We start from the raw sequence: 13,536 nt of genomic DNA, 5'->3' as shown, positions 1-13,536 counted from the left end.
TAAAAGCAGTACTTTTCTTAATTTAATTAATTCATAATTGATCTCAAAACACTTAATCCAAAAGGCTTAGTCTTAGATATTTAAATTACAAAATTTATTTAGGCTAATTGAGATGTGTACAAACAAGCCTGTAAAAATAATATATTTTTTCTTAAAATGCAATAGCTTATTACATTACTTAAGAATAAAAATATTATTTAAAATGATTAAAAAAACTGAAACGATTTGCAGAGTTTTTCAATTTAACTTTAATAGCTTAAGTAATAAAAAGAGTAAATCAAAATGTATGTATTTATGTATATACGTATGTATTAATAAATAAATGAATAATAAATATATTTGTATATTTAATATTAAAATATAATATTTTTTTGGAATTTAATTGATAATTTTAAAGGGGTAAATGTATTTTTATTGCACTAAGACAATGATGTTTAAAGATTATTTTTAGGGTATATAGTCATAAAATTATTCCTTGACCGTAAAATGTTTTAATTTATTTACCTAAAAACATAAAATATATAAAAAAATAAGAACATTATTAAATATTTTTTCATTAATACTTATAAAAAGTTTACTTTATTATTAATTATTCAAATATAAAACCTATTTTTTTATTTTAAAGTAATGAAAGTAGGTTTATTTTTAAAAATTGACCAACGCAATAATCAGATTTTTACTTTTTTATTTTTCTTCTACGTCATTTTAGCAAGATGATTCTTCTAAATTAAATTTTTTTTAATTAACTTTCTATCAATTAAATAATCACGATTGTGAAAAAACAGAAAAATAAATGTTCTCTTAATTTCAAATTTTTTTCTCACAATTACATAAATTTAAAATCTAAATTTTATTTATTAGAAAAAATTTAGTGATGTGATATCCGGTAAACTTATTACAAATAAATCTTAAATAAATAAATTAATTTACATACTATTAAATATTTAGAATAAATGTGATATGTGAGTAGCTATTTATTTATTAGTTAAAATCTAAAACTATTGTTTAATGCTCATTTTCTAATCTAACACAAAAGAAATAAATGTGTTTATAAAAGCGTATTGTTTTTCTCTTTGAAAATTAGGCAATATTGATTACAGTTAATCAATCCTAGAACTTCTCTTAAAAATTAGAAGTAAATTTTTATTTTATTTAAATCTGAAATGTGTTCTAAATGATAAAAAATAAATAAAAATCTTAGTGGCTATTTGATTTTTTAATTAATTTATTGAAGATGATTTTTAGTAAGTAAGTAAATAAAAGAATCGTTAGACCACATTTTATCTTATTTTTATAAAAATTGTAAATGCCAAGTAAATTAAACAAAACTTGCTAAGTAATCTAATAGATATCTAAATATTTAAAGTAGATGATTTGTAATTTGAAATATTGCTAAAAATTTGATATTATTTATAAACTGACCTATTCTATCTAAAAAAAACTAATAATTTATAAATTCATAGCATTTTGTTTAATATGTGAGCAATGTGTGCAAAAATTTTAATACACATTTACCCACAACAAATGCAGAAAAAAATTTCTTTACAACTAGAAATAAATCTAAATCAAATTAGTCTTTTATAAAATTTATTCAGCCCTTCAGAAATAAAATTTACTCTCTCAATAAAGCAACCTAAGCTAATTAGTAAATAAATATATAAAAATATAATAACTTAATAAAAGAAAACAAATAAATTTTTTCTTAGGTGTAAGCAAGCAGCTATGCCAATTTAAAAACTAATGATTTCATTTTACAAAATTAACAAGCTATAAATGTAAAAATAAAACTATTCTAAAAATATTGAATAATATTAGAAGGACTTCTAAATTAGTTTTAAAATAAAACTAGTTTAGTTTTTGGGATTCTATACAAAAAGAATTTCTTCCTTTGTGTTTTTATGATATTCTAATATTTCCTTTTTTAAAAGTTTACAGTCATAATTTTAAACTCACCCTTTGCATTTTTTGATTAATTAATTTATCTTACAAACTATTTCAAAAGAAAATCTCAAAAATTTTTGTTTACCTTGATTGGTTTATTTTAATTTTCATGAACTATAACTGATTGATTAATTAATTAAGATCGATCAATCATTACTAACTTTTCCTTAACTTTTAATTCATATTTAGTTACTAATTTTTAATTGTTTCAATGCGCTTTAACATAAAGATAGGCAGATAGACATTCAAAATATTTTTAAAAATGTTTCTTAAGTTTTTCTATTTATTTTATTACTTTAATTTATTCTTTAATATATCCTTTACAACAAAGTAAAGTAAGTAAGCCAGTGTAACATAGCAATCTCACTCAATAATTAGTTTGAAACTATTAAAAAATATAAATCTTATTATTATTCGTGTATGTAGACTTGAAAAAAGGCAGTACCTTAGGGTACTATATATATATAAATTCTTCTTACAATATAAACTATTTTTATTACCATACAATACTCATATTTTAAAAATTGGATTTGTTTGTTACAAATAAAACAATAGCATTAATCAATTAGTTAATGGATCAAATAATTAATTAATTAATTAATTAACAATACTATTTTAAGAGATTTTTGATAAAAAAGTAAAATTGTAATCTCAAATTTAATTAATAAAAAATTAAAAAACATACTCACTGAAACATTCTCCTGATTTAAAAAAATCTAAATAAATAAATAAAAAAATACAAACATCTTTTATTTAATCAAATAATTAATATGAAAATTATAATTTTAGTTTTTTTATTTAATTTTATTTCAGCTAAATAACTCACTCACTTACTTAATTATTTATTTATTTATGTTTCCTAGAATTAACGTTGAATGATAGCTAGGTTACTTTAAATGCTGAGTGATTTTTCGCATAATTTGATATAATTCAAAATAAATAAAAAATATAATAAGAAACATGCAATTCATAACTTAACTTTTCAGCGAAGGGAAAGACATTTTGTCAAACTTTGATAAGTTTGCTTCTTCTTATTAAGCCCCTAAAAGAACAAAAAAAGGTGCAGTTGTATCTTTACTCATCCATGCTTTTTCTTTTGGTTACTTTGGATTCTTGGCATACTAGTATGGAAGTAATTAAATTGAGCCTAGTGTAGCATACCTTCAAACGATGAACTTTAACAAACATACATTTAACTTAACCTAAGATCTATTCGCATTCTAATATTTCAGTGGTACTGATGGATCCTTGGATGCAATATAACAAGCCAATAACTTAGTCTATCTCATTTTTGAAGTTCACTATTATGATCACAAAACATCTCAGAAAATCAATATACCATTAAAGTATTGCTAGAACTCTGATCCTAATTTGGCTATCTATTATTGCCCTGATTTTAGCTAAGCGAAAGACAGTAACGGACAGAATTTGTAGCTTGTTACTTTGAGATAGCCATAAACAGAATTAATTTTAACTGCTAAGAGATGCTCAGGTCTACCTAATTGTGCATTATCTACTGATATTGATAATCTAATTAGTTAATTTAGTTACTTCGACATTATCTTATTTGCTAATCAATATAATCATATTTCTAATTAATTTGAGACTATTTATGACTAAGAAACATACTATTTGGACGTCTCATTAGGAATATTTAGCAAAATTAAGATTGTTAATGCTATCACTAATGTTTATAGTGGTTTGTTCGCAAGCACAAAGACTAATTCGAACAGTGCAGCTTATGAATTTAAAAGATCAGATTAATATAATAGCAATTAGCTTCTTACACTTGAGAATAATTAAAATTCTTTACTTTTTCTTTCATTTGATTTAGACGCATTTTCTGTTAAGCTTGACATTCAATATTCCACTTTGATGGCACTTGTGCCAGTTGCAATCTCTTTGGGAGAAATTGCCTTCTCTATTTTAAAAGCCATCCTTCCTAATTTCTCAAAAAATGCTTTGACTAAGGATTTAATGACAGCAAATTTAAAGGGTTCTTTTGCAAAGACTGCTTAATAATTACTGTAAAAAAATTTAAATAAAGAATAAAAGCAAGAAAAAGATGATGGAAAAAGCAAATAATAAAAGGGTAAATAAAAGGGAGAAAAAGAAGATGATAGTGATGGTAAAGGGAAAAAGGAAGATACTGATGAGGGAAGTTAATAAAAAACTATCACAAGTCCTGAAGACCTTATTAAATAAGCAGAATTATACTAAGACTAGGCTAAAAATATTTATAGTCTTGTGACTAAAAGCGTTGGTGGTGATTGGGAGAGTATTATTGCGCTTTTTAAAATGATTGCTCCTTGCCTTAAGAAGAAAGTCACTGGTGAAGTTTAAAAACAAAAAGAAAAAATCTAGGCATTACAGAAAAAGAGCAGCCCTGAATAAGATTTAAATAGCAGCGTAGAAGATATTTTGTTCTTAAAAAAAGCAATCCGTCTCCTTCTGACCAAAGAATAATATGCTGCAGTGCATTTCTGTGGTTCAGACTGTTAAGATGATTAAAAGGATGAAAAATAGGACACTAAGAAAAAATCATAAATTTCTCCTTAACCTCTTCTGCCTATAAATGATAAGAATGAAAAGAAAAACCACCTAGAAGCAATTGACACTATCGAAAAAGACTAAAAAGAGATGATGAACTCCTTCAAAAGTTATATCAAGTCTACTTCTTATGACTAAGAACAAAGTGTTTATCTCACTGATTTAGACAAAAGAATTCTAAATTCTTTGATTTTTGACTTTTCTCCAAATGGGAACAACAATGCTCTTAATGGAGATAAATAAGAAAAGAAAACAGGTAATTCATCACCTTTAATTTCAAATTATATGAAAGACCAAATGTAAAAATATGCTCCTGATCTGATCTCACATATCCCTGGTATATCTGAAATAACTGATTTGCTAAAAGATGAGATTAATGAAGTTAAAGGCAGCAATAAATGACTTATCTTCACACTGAATAAGAAATATGAAATATTAATATTTATTTTCTAATTTTCATTCAAAGTTTATTTTTTATGTTTTACTTCATGAAATAGTAAAATAAATAAATTGACATCAAATTATATAATTAATTTCAACTTGTTTTCTGATAAGACAAGATTTTTTTGTTTGGTTATTCAATTTTATTTATTTATTTTGATTTTTATTAATTTATTTTTGTTTTTTAAGCTGCTTATTTATTTTTTATTTTCTAATATTAACAATTTGTTATTTAAATATGAATGAAAACCTTTTGAGTTATCAAACTTAAATATATATATTTAACTCTACTTATTTACTAAAACCAGATTTTTTTGTGAAGCCACAAGCTAGCTATCAAATTCAGAATAAAAAAAATAATACAAAAATCAATCTAGCTTTTAAGAAATTTATTTAATTTAATGATCAAAATTGTCATCGTATGTTTTTTTGTATTATTAATCTCAAAAAATAACAAAATTTATTTATATTTCTAACATTTATTATTTTATTAAAAAAAATACAGTTTTAAAATAAATAACTTACTTTCAAAATATTGACCACATATATACATAAATAAATACATTTCTTTAAAAATATTTATCTGAGCAGCCGTGATGAATTTAAATATTTCCAGTATCACCCTATTTTTTTTCTATGATAAAAACAAACTGTGATTTTAGAATTTTGAAGATAAAATTTTTTGATTAAATATTTTAACAGAAATAATACTAAAATTTAACTGATATAAATATTTAATACATTAAACACAAATATATATTGGTAACTTTATTCTAAACATCTGAAGAAGTTTTAATATTCAATTAATTTATATTTTTCAATTATATAAAATTTATAAATTACATTCAAATAAAAATGCAATTACTAAAGTTGGCTATGTTTGTGCATGTATGCCAATCACTTGAATTATTTTATAATATAATATTTAATTATCTCCATTAATCAAAAATTAATATGATACTCTATTTATTCTGTAATGTGCTTAATTTTTCTTCAGAAAAAAAAGCCTAATTTTTAATCTATTTCAATAGTCTTGTAAATATTCTTCTGGATTACTTTAATATTTACTAATCTTTTAGATTTTTTAACTATTCTTTCTATCATTTTTATTTTAAATTCATTAATTTCAATACTTAATGTGTTAAGATTCTTATACTATTATAATTGTGAGATTAAATTTATTAAGTATTCATTTTTTGAATTGAAAATTAAATCTAACCTTAAAATCTAATCGCTTAATTTCAGAAAGTTAGAATCTTCATTAATAATTTCAAAATTAAATCTTTCATCGAATTCAAGACATAAAATTTTTAAATTTTTAAGAAATTTGCAAATAGATAAGCCAATATTGTAACAATTGTAATCTTAAGCATTACTAAGTCCTATTTCTTCTAAAATTTATTTATGAAAAAGGCTACTTTATTTCTAATAAAATTCTTTTGATTAGTCTTGCTTGTTTTATGAAAATAAGGATATTTCATTACCTTAAAAGAGAAGTTTTTATGGGAGTTAATTTTATAAGAATGGTTAATTTTATTAAGAAAGTTGATGGAATGATTAATTTTATTAAAATGGCTAATTCCATAAAGGTGCTTAACATTAAAATAGTTAATTCTTTTAGAATGGTAAATTTTATTAAGAAAGTTAATAGTTTTATTAAAATGATTCATTCCATAAAGGCGGTTAAGATTAAAATAATAGTTAATTGTTTTAGAATGGTTAATTTTATTAAGAAAGTTAATAGTTTTATTAATTTTGTTAAAATGGCTCATTCGATAAAGGTGGTTAATTTAAAGATAATTAATTCTATTAGAATGGTTAATTTTATTAAAATACTTAACATTAGAATGGTTAGTTTTATGACTCATTCCATAAAGGTGGTTAAGATTAAAATAGTTAATTGTTTTAGAATGGTTAATTTTATTAAGAAAGTTAATAGTTTTATTAATTTTATTAAAATGGCTCATTCGATAAAGGTGGTTAATTTAAAGATAATTAATTCTATTAGAATGATTAATTTTATTAAAATACTTAAATTTAGAATGGTTAGTTTTATTATGGAAGTTAATTCAATTAAGATCGTTATTTTTAATCCCTTAATTCATTTAGAATTTTTGAGTAAGCATGATTCGTTTTTAATTTTAATTTATTAATTTTTTCTTAGTTTTTCATTAAAAGTTCAAATATATTTTTTGATAATTCCAGTTGTTTACCTGTACTAAAGTAATTTTTTAAATCTACTGATAATTTATAAGGATTATATTGGCATATATATGCATAGAAATATTAATTATTTTCTTTTAATTCGATTGCAGTCTAAAGAAGCTCAAGCATTTTAGTAATATTTTAGTATTACTTTTATATTTCATTTATATTTTTTATTGTATCGTTTGATACCATCTATAAATATGAAAGTATTGAATGATAATGATTATTGTCATAATTAATATTGCCGTTAAAATATTATTTTTATAATTTATCATAATATTTATTAAATCTCTCAAAACATCTTGATATTAATTTAATATACTCTTTACAGCAATTTTTGAAGTTAAATCTATCAATAAGAATTTAATTAATTCCTTATTACATATTTTATTAAATTAAAATTTCATATGGATCTATATCTGTTAATTTTATATTGTATTTTAAATAGAGTTCATAACTGATTTCTATTAGCATTTGCAAAAAATCAAAAGCTTCTCTATCTTTTTCATAAGTATAATCAGATAATCTGATAGATTAATTTGCTTCAGTATCATTAATTTTCTCAAATTCTAGCAACAAGTAGATGCAATTCTCTAATTAAAAAGTTTATGTGTCTATCAAATATGATTTAAATTTTCCTGATAGTAAGTATAATTATTTATATTCATTTTCCATTTTTAAGGCTTCATTAGCAGCATCGAATTTAATTCCTATCAGTAAAATCGTCTTATTTAGTTTTTCTAATTATAATTCAAAATATTCCTTTTAAATTTAAATTATCTAAAAATTATTATATTGAGGATGCTAAGAAATCATTTCAAATATCTTTAAACAGTGCTCTTTTTAATCTTTTTAGTTCATACTTAGTATCTTTTCTAAAAACTTTTACTTCGATTATGGTAAGAAAGTATTTTATTCATATTCTGATAGCTATTGATTGATTGCTATGATCAAATTTTCATCTATATTAGCTGCTTAAAGTATTTCATTGTCATATTCATTAATTTATTTTTTCTTACCATCATAAGATTCATCTAATAAGCTTTAAATTTGTTCATAAAAATCAAAGAGATTTAACTTGACTTAAATCTAATTCTGATTTAATAAATTGATGTAAAGAGGAGCATCTGCTTAATTATCTTAGAGATCAAGACGTAATAATTTAAAAATGCAATTTAATTATTTTTGCACGATTTTTCTTAGCTGGTGAACAGGTACAATACATTTATTTAATAGAGCATCTGAAGTTAAATCATAACATTCCATTTCAAAAACATAGAAGGTACTCTCTGGATCTAAAAAATAAGAATCATAAAGATCCAGTACAAGATCGCTTCTTCCTAAGCTAGTGAAAATTTCTTTAAAAGTTATCAATTTTTCTTCACGATCACAATCTGTTTAAAAGACAATTAACATCTTTTTTATGTTTTTCTCTGTATCTAATACTTTTATTTACCTCATTCTATATTAATTGTAATAATTATAACAGCAGTCATCTTCATCATTACCATCAATATTGTCACTAATTTTTTCAATATACTCAACAAAAAAATGAGGCTTATAAATCTTTAAGCAAGTTTTTAAGTATTTATAATACAATTCACCTAGTTATTCTAAAGTTGATCTAAAATTCCAAGACATTTAAGTTAATAGTCTGATATAAGAATATTTTACTAAATTGTATTTTTATATTTCTTTTTAAATTAATTAATTAATTAATTAATTCTATCTATTTATAAAAAAAGCAGTTGATATAATCCCTTACTTCTATTTTGCGCTTATAAATTATCAGATTAAAAATTTAAATTTAATAAACATTTGATCTCATAGGCTTCGATTGTTTATCGCGCGTATCATATTTTCTATTACACTAAATTAATAAATTAGTTAGATAAATTATTTATATTATTTATTTCATCTTTTTCTGTTCGTTCTTGTATATGTTTAATAGAGTGCATACAAAACAAAACAAAACAAAACAAAACACATGAGTTGATAATTTTTTAATCAGAGTTGGTCTTCAATAATTTGGGAAACCTTTACAGCATTAAAAAGTCATGTAGTTAATATATCTATCTTTTTACTTTTATTTTTCAATTTCTCATTAAGATTATGTCAAAAAAAATTAATCTGTTTCTTTACGAATAAACAATGAAATATATATTTATTCTATAGCTTTTCCTGCATTTGAAATATCACCAACCATGACATAAAGATTTGTAATATTTAAAATTATTATTATTTTATTAATCAAAATTTTTTTGTTCTGTTCATATATGTTTTTAAAATGCTTACAATAATTAATCAAAATAAATTCAGTAAAGATGATCATTAAAACTATCAATACATACATACATACATACATACACATTATGTATAAATAATTAATCACAAAAAATAATAAAATTGATTTATTTTGAAAAAAATAACTTTAAAAATATCGAACAAATTATTTACTGAATAGAATTGAATTTTATATTTTTATGTTATCACCCTATTTTTTTTTTCTGTAAATGAAAATTAAATCATGTGATTTAGAATATTTTAAAATTTTAATATAAATAAATGTATAATATTTGAAATCAAAGAAATAATGGTGAAGATAAAAATATATATTTTCTTCATAAGAGAGGTAAATATTTTTTTTGTTTTAATAGGAAGTCATCAATTAAAAAGATTATTTTTGTAAATACAAATAAAAGAAACTATTGGAATATGGATTTATTTGAGTTGATATAAATAAATAAATTGGCTAGTTGATTATTCAAGCTTCAATAATTGATAATGTCCAGTCAATAATATTTATCAAATTAAACAAATATATTATTATTATATATAAATTAAGAATGTTTAGGAATTTATTTATTCTATTGATTGAAGACATAATAAATAGCAGAAAATATTGAATGGAGATATCTAAAATTGTTAACATAATTAACTCATCTATTTGAAAGAAATAAAGTTTAAGTAGAAACAAGATATTAAAATCTTTAGGTTGATTAGTTTTAAATAATACTTCTTTCTGCCTGTATAAATTTGTAAAATAACAAGCAATTTCATAAATAAATTCACTAAAAATGTTGAAGAAATTTAATTAGATTTTAAATTACAATTATAGCAATAAAAAAATAATTGATCTCCTTAAATAGCAATCAAGTAGATATATTGTTTTGGATGAAAGTTTGACTAAAGATGATTATAATTAATTCGAAATTCATGCATTCAATAATAAAACTTAAAAATTCGTTACAATTAATGTTAATTAATGTTTAAAAAATGATTAAAGTTTTACTTAAATGAACAAGTTAATGCAGAATAAAGTAATATGCAAGGATACATTATAACTACTCAACTCTTATTTGCATTAGGAGTAAATTTTAGTTGACACGCAAGAAATTAAAAAGGATTAATTCAAGTTATTGAAAGATTGTTTATAATAACAAGTTCTACAAATTTATTCAGTCTAAGAAAAAGTAATCGAAGATTCTGGTAAAATAAATAAATAAAAAAATAGCTTAATATCTATCTTAATAAATTTATTTACTTATTTATTTTTTATTTTTAAATCTGAAAGATTTATTTTAAACATTACAAATTATATTATGTTATAATTCTTTTAAATTTATTTTTATTTATATGATTAGATGTTTTTTATTAAGATAACGATCACATTAACTCTAATAATAGTGTATTATATTTATTATATATAATATATATGAAAGCATATTCAATCTTTATTTATTTATTTAGAATTTATCAAGGTAGTTCGATTACTGGTAATTCTAGATTTTGTTAAAATGAATTAATGCTATGTAATTAATCTAAATAAATAGTTTAGAGTCATTTTCAGATACGGAAATCTAACATTTTAAGGATTTCATCTAATAAATTAATCATTTTGACATTTTAAATCTGAGTATTAGGTAAATTATTTATTTTTTTTATGGTTTGTCAGAATGTTTTTATATAATAATTAATAGAAAAAATATAACTATAACAGCTGAGTAGTCTCAAAAAATAAAAAATATTTTACAATCTGAATATTCATAAAGACGTTTAAAACTGATATTAAGGTAAATAAATCCAAAGGCTTAACAATTTATTTAATTATTTTTTTTTATTTTTAAAGGAATCCTGAATTTTTAGTAGAAAGTTGGGTTAATCTGATCAAAGGATTTAACTGCTGCAGATAAATTGATTTAGATTTAGTGTAAATAAATGAATTCTTCTTGAAAACTAATTAATGTAAATTCTATATAAAAAACTTAGCTTAGACAATCCAAATATTATTGAATCGAAAGTTTTAGCTGGTTTTATACAGAACTTTTAAAAGCTCAGATAATTTAATATCTAAATTAAGTAAAATTTAATTTATCATGTATGTAAATTAATTTATTTTTAATATTTTTAAATTTTTAAATAAAGTCAATCCAAAAACAAAAACGAGGCAGAGATAATTGGATATTTTATCTCTAAGTTGTCATCAATAAAATTCTTATAAAAAATATCTTTACATATTAGGTAAAAAATAAATATTACAAAAATTTATAATTAATTAAGAACACTTTAATTATTTTAAAATAAGTGATTATAATTTGTTTGAAATGAGATCAATTTTATTAGCCTTGAATCAGTGTCAAAACCTGCAAAAACTACTCTTCCATATACATAACCATGCAGATAATAAGTAGAAACTTTTCTTTCATAATTTAAATTATTCATTTAATGTTTTAATTTAAGTGAGCAAATAAATTAGGAGCCAGTATTTTTCAGTGCTATGCCAAACCTTCAAAATATTGATTTTTTAGGTTTAAAGTAAGTAAAAGATTTATTTTGTAATTAAAAAAAATAATTTAATATTTTAAATATTGAAAGGCTGGAAGGGAATCTTAATAAATAAATTAAGGATATTTTTCTGATCATTAAACAATTTCCAAAACTCTAAACTCTCGATTTACAATTTTTAGGAAAATTGGATGAAGATGGTTTTGATGAAATGTATGACTAATTTGAAGAGCTAACTATAAACAATTTAAATTATTTGAAAGAACTTAATTTAATCATAAAGTAAAACTTTTACAAATTTTACAAAAAATCTATTTAAAATATAATGAAAAATCTTCTCTGCTTACCATATATCCTCAAATTTATTTTATGATAATAATGTCTGTTTTTTCAATTTATTCTTTTGATAAAAAAACAAAATTTTTTGATTTTTAAACCAAATTAACAAATAAAAGAATTGCTATTTATTATTTTTAATTATTTAGCTGAAACATACATTTAAGAGATAGTAAAAAAAACTAACTTGTAGATTTATTTTTGTTAAAATAGAATTTTACTTTGAAGAGAAAATAAATTTATAATTAATAAATTTTTATTATTTATAATAAACTATAACAAGCTCTATATAGCTAGATTTATTATTAAATTTAATAAAAACTAATAAATCAGAAAGAACAAATTTATTAAATTTTGTAAAAATTTGGCAGCTTGATTGATATTTAAAATAATTTATTTGCAGTAAATTAATTGAATTTAAATTAACAAAATAACTAAATTGAAAAAATTAATTTGATTAAGATTATTATATTTATTTAAAGAAATTAAGATCTGAAAGATTTTGATGCTGGAGATATTGGAGTTATTGCTTCTAATTTTAAAAATATCTAGAATCTATGCTTAGACTTATCGTAAAAAATTTATTTTCAAAATTTAATATTTAAATTTTAAAAAGAAATAATTAGATAACTAATGACGGATTCAGCTATCTACTCTCAGATATTTAAAAGTGCAAACATTTATGCAACCTCTAAATTAACTTAAGGTAAATTAAATTAAAGAAAGATTTCCATAATAAAAAATATAAAAATATAAACAGCAACAATTAAATAGACTTGAATAGCTTAATTGAAGAGTAAATCTGCTAATTAAAAATCAAATCCTATGAAATTTAATTAAAGTATTTAATTTATTCATTTAATTTAGACATAAATACAATTTTTATTTAAAACTTTTAGTGGAAATAAACATCAGGGGAAAGTCAAATAATCTTTTAGCTTTAATCAAAAGAGTTGATTAACAAACACATCACAACAAATAATTTAGCAAAAATATTTATTAATTAGCTTGTTTTTAATCAAAAAAAAGTTAGAAACACTAAATTATAAATTATTATATAAAATTTTTTGTTTTGGAAAAAATCTGATAAATATTTATTTTATTGTCCTCAAGATTATGTTAAGGTTAAAAATGAATGAATTAAAATTACAATTGTGTAAATTAAATTTTTAGAAATAGCAAATTATTAATTAAAACAAACAAATAATCAATTTATTATTTATTAAATAAAGGAATTTAAAGAAAAATGAAGAAAATTCGCTTTTAAAAATGAAT

The 13,536-nt window shown here is 20.9% G+C and overlaps 5 protein-coding genes across 5 annotated transcripts; 3 read left to right on the top strand and 2 right to left on the bottom strand. All coding sequences in view use genetic code 6, as the record gives it.

Annotated features, from left to right (window-relative positions):
- Positions 1-237: 237 nt before the first annotated feature.
- TTHERM_000024119 (transmembrane protein, putative) lies at positions 238-932 on the bottom strand (the record flags this gene model as incomplete). Its single annotated transcript, XM_012795723.1, has 2 exons — positions 238-722; positions 770-932. The coding sequence occupies 2 exons, from the start codon at positions 930-932 to the stop codon at positions 238-240; spliced, it is 648 nt and encodes a 215-aa protein (XP_012651177.1).
- Positions 933-2,901: 1,969 nt separating this feature from the next.
- Positions 2,902-4,893, top strand: TTHERM_00024110 (transmembrane protein, putative; the record flags this gene model as incomplete). Its single annotated transcript, XM_001008497.1, has 1 exon — positions 2,902-4,893. One exon carries the CDS (start codon positions 2,902-2,904, stop codon positions 4,891-4,893), a length of 1,992 nt encoding a protein of 663 aa, XP_001008497.1.
- A 2,108-nt stretch (positions 4,894-7,001) lies between these two features.
- Positions 7,002-8,781, bottom strand: TTHERM_00024100 (hypothetical protein; the record flags this gene model as incomplete). Its single annotated transcript, XM_001008496.2, has 2 exons — positions 7,002-7,027; positions 7,146-8,781. 2 exons carry the CDS (start codon positions 8,779-8,781, stop codon positions 7,002-7,004), a joined length of 1,662 nt encoding a protein of 553 aa, XP_001008496.2.
- Positions 8,782-10,217: 1,436 nt separating this feature from the next.
- TTHERM_00024090 (hypothetical protein) lies at positions 10,218-11,433 on the top strand (the record flags this gene model as incomplete). The annotated part of the gene is made up of 7 exons (XM_001008495.2): positions 10,218-10,629; positions 10,785-10,828; positions 10,891-10,916; positions 10,974-11,063; positions 11,121-11,213; positions 11,270-11,350; positions 11,415-11,433. 7 exons carry the CDS (start codon positions 10,218-10,220, stop codon positions 11,431-11,433), a joined length of 765 nt encoding a protein of 254 aa, XP_001008495.2.
- An 861-nt stretch (positions 11,434-12,294) lies between these two features.
- Positions 12,295-13,218, top strand: TTHERM_000024089 (hypothetical protein; the record flags this gene model as incomplete). The annotated part of the gene is made up of 5 exons (XM_012795722.1): positions 12,295-12,305; positions 12,429-12,833; positions 12,878-12,967; positions 13,022-13,102; positions 13,161-13,218. 5 exons carry the CDS (start codon positions 12,295-12,297, stop codon positions 13,216-13,218), a joined length of 645 nt encoding a protein of 214 aa, XP_012651176.1.
- Between the last annotated feature and the right edge of the window lie 318 nt (positions 13,219-13,536).

The sequence above is a fragment of the Tetrahymena thermophila genome (genome assembly GCF_000189635.1).
Source record: "Tetrahymena thermophila SB210 genomic scaffold scf_8254803, whole genome shotgun sequence".
Lineage (NCBI taxonomy): Eukaryota > Ciliophora > Oligohymenophorea > Hymenostomatida > Tetrahymenidae > Tetrahymena > Tetrahymena thermophila.
The sequence above is the reverse complement of the archived record's forward strand: the minus strand, read 5'-3'. Positions and strand labels throughout refer to the sequence as shown.